The sequence below is a fragment of the Mycena indigotica genome (assembly GCF_014461135.1).
Source record: "Mycena indigotica strain 171206Taipei chromosome Unknown Mind.scaff0010, whole genome shotgun sequence".
NCBI lineage: Eukaryota > Fungi > Basidiomycota > Agaricomycetes > Agaricales > Mycenaceae > Mycena > Mycena indigotica.
Genome location: NW_023503009.1, coordinates 96,791 through 106,238, shown reverse-complemented (window position 1 = coordinate 106,238; position 9,448 = coordinate 96,791). Strand labels below are relative to the sequence as shown.

Here is a 9,448-nt window from a genome sequence, read left to right as displayed (position 1 = left end):
TGACTCATCCTGCTTTTGTCCGCTCCGTGGCTCGACTCGGGGATGCTTACGCGGAGGCTTGTAGTCGTAATTGGTGAATACGCCATGTCGCCGAATGTTGGGATCAACATAGACCCACTCAATCGAGGGGTACGCATCGGGGGGAGTCATAAATTGCCGTCAAATTCTCAAGCTTAACTTCAAGTTTGAAGTTTTGGCAGAGCTCCAACCGAAGAAGCTGCGGGAGAGTGGTGGAATTGAATCTGATATACAAGGGGAGTGGGCGGTTATGCTTGAGCATTAATGCGAAGATCCATTCGACTCGACAGAATTTGCGGATATCATCCGCGCTGACGAAATTGACGATGCCGCCAACGGGGTTGCTGGTCATGTTCTCTATTGTTTGTTCGAGTGAATCCCAGAGTTGAGGGTGTGTTTTCGTCGATGAAGGGATTTTCTGGCGCCAGTCAGCATCAGTGAAGGCGAGATCCAAAAGTGTTGCGTGCATTGCAATCGCTGCAAGCACAGGGAGAAATGCTTCTTGCGCGTCCACCGTGGCTTTGAGCAGTGCATCTTTGGTTAAGAATGAGTCTTGGTAGCGGAAGTGGGAGGGTGAGTGAGTAAAGAACCCAAGGAAGCGATTGGGGAATCTCGCAGTGGTTTCAATGCATTGCCACCGCAAGACGGCGAGTAAGAAACCTTCAAGCCGCAGCCAACGGTTGGTGATATTCGGACTCAGCTTCCAGCGTGATTCACGAGTGATGAAATTGGAGTCCAGCGGCGGTCGCATTTGGGCTGGCACCTCCACTGTTTCCCGCTCGATTGCTCGTCGGGAAATGTTGAGACATCCGAGAAGCGGGCCTACCCAAGGTTTTGTGGGCGGGATCATAGTGGAGTGTGGGAGCTCGCTGTCAACCCAGGAAGTTTGGTAAGGGTTACTAGTGGAGGAAAAAGGAGGGGGCGCTCGTTTTGCGGTGGGAATTCGCCTTAGAAGTTGCCGATCCGCATTGAAGACGAAAAATGAAGCATTGCCTGCTCGAGTAAGGCCAGTGAGCGCAGCAGTGGGCTAAAGTGGCAGTGAGTACAGAATAATTTTGTTATTTTCTGAGAAATAACGCACATGAGGCCGTTCACGATCCTCGAGTGAGCTGACTGGGAGCAAAATGTGCTGCGATCCGACAGACATTGCGTGCGGCAGGGCCGATAAAAACACCCAACGTGTAACGTATGGGTAGTTTGGTGGCGAGTGTGCTTTGGGCGTCGGCACAAAACCAGCGGGATAGAGGGTCTGTCGAGTTGGCGGTGGGAGAAGGAAGGAGAAGAATCTTAACGTGATGTGACGTGACGTGGCATGTGATCGGCGTGGCAGTGATGTGATCGGCGTCCTTCCTTGGTTTCGACATCCATGTGAGTTTTCCTCTTCGACCCTCACTGGAAAAACTGACGCACTTAGAGCTTTATTCCCGCCAACCACTACCATTCCACGTCAAGTCCAACATGCGAGCCATACGTTACACGTTGGCTGCTTGTTTTGACTCATCTTCAACGTTGCTGGCGGCCTCAAACTCGATCGTGTTATCGTGAAGACGGCTCATATTCATCAAGTGGGACTAAAACTACTACTACGACTACAACTACTACTACGACTACCTCAGGCTTCCATGCTCCTCACGATTACATGCGATCAGTGGCTGCGACAAACAACGCGAAGTTCTTCTGCGAGATCTTGAGGGACTTCTCGACCAATTTTGGCTGGGACGCAAGCCACTTTGCATTGTAAAGACAACGCGGGAGACCTGTGGGCGGGCTCCTAGCTCCATTCGCACCCCCGCGAGATCTGGGGGCCGTTTGGATGCCTCCAAAGTGGATTTCAGCCATGCGGTCGGTTTGATCGTCGACCATTCGCATGTAGTCCACGATTACGGGCTCCCGCCAGACGCACAGCCTGATCGTGAATGTCTTAACCTTCTTCCCCTTCACAAATGTGTCGGACTCTTCTTCTTCAGACATGCCGCTGGGGCCGAGGAGGTGGAGGAGCTCGAGCATACACTTCCAGGCGGCTAAATCTTCCGCGCCGTCAATGGACTTGAAATAGATCACCGCTTCTACTGTTCGAACACGACGTTCAAATTTCTACATCGAATCAGCAACGCGTCTACTATGACTGATGTTCATACCGAGTGTTGCCCGTTGACCGTTCTTGATGATTCCCGACGTCGATTCAGCATGAAGTTGCCGCGCGCTGTCGCCTCTGCCTTGGTCTCAAAACGATTCGCTTTCTGGATGAAACGAGGCTGAAACTTGTTCCAATCCCCGCGAATCCTTTCCAGCTGCTCCGGCAATATGGTTTCCAAGTACTCGCATCGGATCTCGCCTTTTCCAACCAAGTTCGCTTCCTCCGCATCTTTTGCAATCACGTGCTCGATCACGGCTTGCATGTGGACTTAGTTCCAAAGCGAATGCAAGTAGCCTGTGTTAAAATCCCATTGGGGGATTGCTTTAGGCAACGCGATTATCTCCCCTTCCTTGATATCCTCCATTTCCATCGCAAAACTTCTTCACCTCCTGAGGCGTAGCTGATTGGTGAGTGCTGAAATCGAGGACTTGGTCGACGCCAAATAGATCGCACATAGAAGTGCGAAGCATAGCCTAATATGATCCTGGTTAGTTTACTTCACAAAGTCATATATGTTCTCACAAATGCGATAGCTTTGAGTTCTCTCGTCGCTGGTTTCAAGCTGTCCTTTGCGCTGGCCAACCTCGGAGAACGCTTCGGGCCGTCAACGACAATGGTGATGCGAGTATCCTCCCCCAGTTTCCCCAGATTCCGCAACTTCGCGACTAGATCATCCACATCCACGTCGTCCTCGTCCTCGGGAGGATTAGAGCTTGAACCAACAATTGGTGCTGGATTCAGCGGAAGCTGCGGTGTTGCATTGCTCATATTCTGCAGCAGCTCTCCACTAGGCTCGCTTATGCCAGCACCCCAACGGCGGATGAAAAGGGCAAGCACGATCACCGCCAGAGGGGCTGGAACAGAATAACCGTTGGCTTAGGGAGATCGGCGTTTCGGTCGTCGAATTTCTGGTCCGCCAGAATCGACCTTCCCCGAATCGCGAGATTTTTGTATCAGTCGATAGCCAGTGAAATTCTAAGAGTCGCTATGTTTTCATTTTCGCGAGAAACTCAAAACTACGTGTGCTACGAAGTAATCTATGATACCCGGCCGACCGGCGCCGATCCTAATATGGAAACAATGCTCCGCGCCCGACAGCAGTGTCACAGGGTGACGGTGTCGGTGGGCTAAAGATTACTTTATAGCACACGCAGTTTTAAGTTTTTCATGAAAATAAAAACATAGCAAGTCTTAGAATTCTGCTGGCTATCGACTGGTACAAACTTTTCACTGATCTGACAAGGTCGATTTCGGCGGGCCAGAAATTCGACGCCCGAAACGCCGATCTCCCTAGCCAACGGTTATTCTGTTCCAGTCGTTATTGGTTGTCACACCAATAACGACTGGCTCGAGTTTAGCTCTCCACTAAATCGACCCCCGCCGCTTTGGGATAGCTGGTGCTGAAGACTTGAGTTTAGTGCGCACCCTCTTGATCTGGGAACGAAGCTCAAGGACCTCGTCGTTGCGCTCGTTCTGACTGCCCTGTGAGTAACAACGAAAACCGATGCCATCTCCATCACTGACCATTGCACGATGAAGATTTACCGTGGTCGCCGCCAGGCCTTGCATCTCGCTCAACTATTGTATCTGTTAGTGGTCGCAAAGCGACTGAAGATTCAATACACATACCATGTTAACCACTTTCTTCTGCTCCTCTTGAAGTTTTTCGCGCATGGCAGAGTCGCTGTGCTCGAGCGCCGCCATCTGCTCGGTGGTTTTTGCGATGTGGACTTGCATTGCGAGGATCTGCTGATCCTGCTCGAGACGAATGCGATGAGCCTCATCAAGGGCCTTGGTCAGAAGCGTGTTGTGGTCAGCAAGCTGACGACGGTCTGCCTTCGCGTTTGTTGCTGTCTCCTTGTGGTACGCGGCCTCTTCGCGTGCCTCGTCGAACCTCTGGCGCTGGGGACCCGAGACGAGGGCTCGCTTGATAGGACGTTTGACGCTGGTTGGCGAGCGATCGTGAATGCCCATGTCGTCGTCCATGTTGGGAAGATGCAATGGAGTAGAGTGGTCTCGAAGTGTGTAACGCGTTCGAGCTCTGGTGTTCACGAAGGATTCAAGGTCCTTTTATATCTAGCGGTGATTTTACGCGTATATGCCGTCTCAGCAGCTTGGAACAATTGACTGCATGGAGATTTCAAATGTGGAACAATGAGCGAGATACGGCCGCGTCGCGGGGCATCTGCCTTGACAAAAATGAATCAATGCACTGATTTTACCGCCCTGGTCTTGCCGTTGAGCGCAAGGGCACTCTAATTGTCTGGCAATGACCCAAATCGTCCATATTTGATTGCCGATCCTGATCGGCCGCGCTTGGCCGGGCTTGGCCGCGGCGATGACTCATTGCTGACTCGTCATGATCTTGGCAGTGACTCGTGGCCCTTCTTTCCTCCTTCCATGTCCCACCCCTTTCGCAACCACCACCAGGCGTTCCGACGTGACGTCCCATATGTTACACATTGGGAGCCACTTCGAAGCTTGCAAGGCTCAATCAAACTCGTCATCAATTTCACGGACTCGACGAGTACATAGTGCTACTACAAACGAGGTATGGGAATCGGTACTAGCAACAAAAAGTTCTGATATGCAAATCCTAGCGCAAAGAGGACAACGACCAGCGCCATGATATACCACAGCGCACCTGCAACCCGAGGCGAGCAGGCGACGCTCGTTGGATCTCCTCCGATATACAAAGATCACATTGCGTGGCGTTATCTCGCGCGACTTCGCAGTGAAGATATGGGGACTTGGTCGATATCGCCCATCTATCGACTGTCAGATGTAGATGACACGGTTGAAACCACACGAACCGACACGGTTTGAACCCATTCGCTTGCATCAACAACCACCTTCGTCACCAACTTGCCGCTCCGAGATGTAGACGGTCCCATGGTCGCTTCCGCTCACGACCGTGGTGGAATTGTCGCCCAAACACACCTGGCGAACACGTTGCGACTTCGTTGTTGGTACTGCGAAAACTTTTGAGTCGTTCTCTATCCCTGAAGCCGTATGAATCAACGCTGGTGGATGGATCATTGATGCAGAGAACACTATTCGCCACATCGAGCGCAACACCACCTCTGGAGAGAAGTAAGTCTACATTCACGAATACTTGAGAACGTCTCACATATGACAACCAAGATTCCATGCATTCTCGACAGAAGGCGGCAAGTTTCCGCGCACAGTATATCTTTCCAACTGAGTCAGTGACTGTTATCGTAGAGGCAGGAGACACTCACACAAGCCCGCAGTGAAGCCCAAACAGCATGAGTTCGCGCTCGTTGCCAAACATCGAGCCGAACATCACTGCTTGGGGAGTACAGTTAGGAATTTTGAAGGAACAAACTTCGTGGCGAATCGTGGCTCCGCGGAGTGTGTAAATCTGGAGGATGCCGCCTCGATGGCATGCGGCGAGCCGATTCGTCATCAGGTCGAAGGCCAAACCTGTTATCTCGGCGGGCTCGGTTAATTGGCAACACCAAACCTCCTTAAACACGGCCTTCCCCGTGTCCTGGAGTCCAACTCAGTTAAGGTCGTGTCGAATGCGAAAGGTGGCGCACCTTGTCCATCTCATCAATCCAGCAAACCAAATAGCCCGATTGAGTTCCGAATATGAGCGCCTCGGCGGTGTCGTCATCCCTCTTCAGCCACACTAAACACGTCATAGCACCACGGATGGTGGAGGAGGCGGGAACTTGCATTTCGCGGCGGGATTTTAAATCCCAGATTTTTGTACCGTCCGTTCCTGTCAGCTTGAGCGCGGGTGTTACACGAAACACAATAAAGTACCTCCACTTCCCAGATATTTTCCATCGTGGCGGCATCCAAGGCAGAGAACCGCGCCAAAATGGCCGCTGAGCTGGAACTGCAACGAATAGGTGATGTCTGAGTCCATTTCGTGTCTCAGGACCATGGTACAGTCGTCTTTTTATTATAAGGGCTTGAACCCAATTGTTTACTGATCCACAATCAGATGGAGGTATCAATCAACGAGACAATAAGCCTGAGAGCGCCAAGCTCTTGACCTTAAAAGGGCTTCTTCGGAACGAGAACAAGCACTTATGGATACCGAATCTTTCATCGCTCGTGTCGCCCCTCCTCCTCCTCCCCCGTTATGGTTCTTCTGGCCCATACCGAGCTCGCTCCACCCAGCTTGCCACCTGTGCTCATGCATCAAGATCTTCCCGCTTTCTCCAAACCAATGGCGCGTGTCGCGCGCGTTGTCATTGCCGAACCCCAGGACACCCAGCCGGCGAAGGGAGCACCAAAGGGAGGAGCTTCTCGAGTCACAGCTGGAGAGTTTCCCGTTATCGCTGGTTAGACTGAAGAGTTCATCGCACGATTCACGGTGCGTCCTTGTACTACTTATGGTTTATTCACTCATCAAACTTCAAGGCTTTTGTCACCCAGCTTGCGGAGAAATCTCTCCCGGCGGGAGTGGTGTTTACCGAACAGGACCCCCAAAAGATTAAGACCATCTCGGAACAGGTGGCACAACAGTTCCCCGAGGTCAATGCCTTCAAGAAGCGTTGGCCAATCGAGACGGTACTCATCAACTTTTGCAAGAATTCCAAGGCGGCTGAAAAGAAGGCGGGTGGGAAAGCGTTCGAACAGGCCCTGGCAAAGCTTCGAAGCTCAAAAAAATCGTAGTTACGGTACTTGTACAGTAGTTTGCGCCGAATTCAGACATGTACAAAATGATTTTTTCGGTGATTATTTTAATCAGCCGGTCTGGAGACAAGGGCCGAACTCGATCACGCTGCCAAATCAAGCTCGGCCGCCACGGCCGCGGCATATTTTTGAGCGGCCGATGGCGGTCGGCCAACAGGAACTGCCAGCATGTGATCGGCCGACTCAGATTGCCGACCGGGTGCCGCGATTTCCGATCGGCCGACGTCATTCGGCTTGGCCGACAAGGCCGAAGTGGTATAGATAAGGGAATTTCATTGGATGTGACTGTCTACATGTAATCTAATCTACCCATGCTCCTGGGAATTGCCTCTCAGGGAGATCCGCCGCCGGTTGCGTTGCTTTGAGGGGAGGAGCCTGAATAATGGGTCAGCAGAATATAGAAGTGAAAGTGAAGCAGCAAACCTGATTGCGTAGGGCTTGTGTTTCTTGCCAACGAGCCCGCCGATGGCCATGGGGGCAAACCACATGCCGGCGAACTCCATGCGGACATGTGGGAGCACCGCGCTTGATTCCATGTGGGCAGAGCCTGTCATGTCCGATGGTGGCCTGGCACGGCTGAACGGGATGGGAATGGACATGACGCTTGAGTTTGCGGTTGGAAGTTCGTGGTGGCCGATTTGGCGGCGGAGGACGGGAGACTATTGGCGCGGGCGGCTGCATCTGTCGTTTTATCGATGGATATGCTGTTGGAACTGGTGTTGGCGATGAGGACAGAGGATATATCTCTAACTTATGTTTGTTGACGCGCTCAAACTCGGCCAATGGACTCCCAAATGACTTCAGGTTGTCCAGCGAGCCTAAACTCGACAGAGAGTCCAGCCGATTAGTGTAGAAGTGATCCTCCTGCGATCTCTATTAGCGAAGTCCAGAAAACACTGAAAAAGGAAGACATACAGGCACGAGGACCTCTGAGTTCTGCTCAGCGAGAGACCGAGTGGACTCCCTCATCAGAAGAAGGGACCGCTCGCGGGCACGCGCAGCACGTCTCTGTGCATAGTCGTGCTTGTATGGGTCCGTAATGAGTTTCGAGGGCGATTGCCGCCCATTCAGGGCGAAGGGAGATTTTAGCAGGGATGGGCTCGCAGGGCAACGAAAAGTCATTGATTTGCGGGACTAATCAAAAGCATTTTGAGCAGTTGAAGGCGGGGGGAGATTGACAATTGAGGAAAATCAATGGGGGTAGAGGAATGGAGATTTTCGCCCAGAGTTGCTTAGCGGCCGCTGCAGACCGGACCTGGGCGAAGGGAACAATAGTCGTGAGAGGCGGAGTGTCGGTGTGGGAGCGGCTGAGTCGGGCTAGAGGCACTGCCAACGTGTAACGTATGGCAAATGCGACAATAGCATGGGAGGGAGATGAGAGGGAGACGACGGGAGCGTGACTGATTCACATCGGTCGATCTACGCGGATCAGATCTAGACCGATCATCGGCCGTCTGACTCACCATACGCGTTATGTCACACTCCCACAGCTCCTCGTTCTGACCTCGTCCAGCTCGTACTTGCCATATGTTACACATTGGCAGTACCTCCCGCCGGACGTCCCCAGTCAGCTTTCCTTCTGTTGGAGCGCCTTCGGGTTGGCCGCTGTCGCTGCCGCTCTTGTCGGCCTTGGCCTTGGCCTTAGCCTTGGCACCATTGGCGTCGGTTCGTGCGCCGCATGATGCCTGTACATTGTCTTTTTGTTGCCCATTTTCGTCTTCCTAATTGTCTGTAGGGTTTAAAACAGCTCGTTGAAGACGCAATCATATCAAGACATTCTTTCCAATGTGCGGACACCACCACACCTGCTGCCCAACTGTCGCAGACTCTTTTTCCGGTTCGTCGAATCCGCGTCATTTTCGCCGTCGCTGATGCCGTTTAGTTGCAGAATTTTGCTCCAAATGCGATATCTGCCCCACCTGCGGAACCCCGCCTCAGTCCGAAACGGTCATTTCGCCGCCTTCCCCACTGTACCCCACCAGCTATACTTTTCCTGGTGCTCATTTGCCAAATGGTGATCAAGGTATGTTTCTTCAATCCTTCCTATTCTACGGCTGACCACATTCACAGCATATGTTGCCCCTCGTATTCCGCCCCATATGCTCGTCACTTTGGCCCTTATCCAGGTTCAGCTTGATGGCGGGTGGACTTATTTGATTTTACCCTATACGGCTATCTTTGTACTCTTTTGCTTGTCCTAAACACATGGCTTATGCCCAACGCGAAACGATTGATGTGGAACAACGACATCCATAAGCAGAATAAGGGCGGCTGCTGTATAAAGAGGCCTGGCCGATTTGCGAGAGTTAATCTACTCCTGCCTCCTTGTCATACGTTACACGTTGCCAGATGGCGCCGGAGCATTATCGCTGTAAACGCTGTCCCTTGAACGACCGTGTGGACCACATGGTTCTCAAGGTGGACAAAATCCAACACATGCTTGATATTCAGGCTCATCTGGACCGGGAAGCGGCAGCTGGGCAAGCCATTGACGAGCTCGGAAATCTCCTGACTGCTATGGTTGTTACGGACGACGATATTCGCAATCCAGCACAAGAGCATTCCAGGCTATTCAGCTCACGCGATGCTTCTCAAGCCGACGCGCCTGATGTTCCAATG

The 9,448-nt window shown here is 52.2% G+C and overlaps 1 protein-coding gene across 1 annotated transcript; it reads right to left on the bottom strand.

Moving 5' to 3' along the window:
* Positions 1 to 5,012: 5,012 nt before the first annotated feature.
* On the bottom strand, positions 5,013 to 6,071 carry MIND_01114000 (uncharacterized protein; the record flags this gene model as incomplete). Its single annotated transcript, XM_037367703.1, has 5 exons — positions 5,013 to 5,238; positions 5,286 to 5,348; positions 5,398 to 5,669; positions 5,719 to 5,903; positions 5,948 to 6,071. 5 exons carry the CDS (start codon positions 6,069 to 6,071, stop codon positions 5,013 to 5,015), a joined length of 870 nt encoding a protein of 289 aa, XP_037215535.1.
* Positions 6,072 to 9,448: the final 3,377 nt, after the last annotated feature.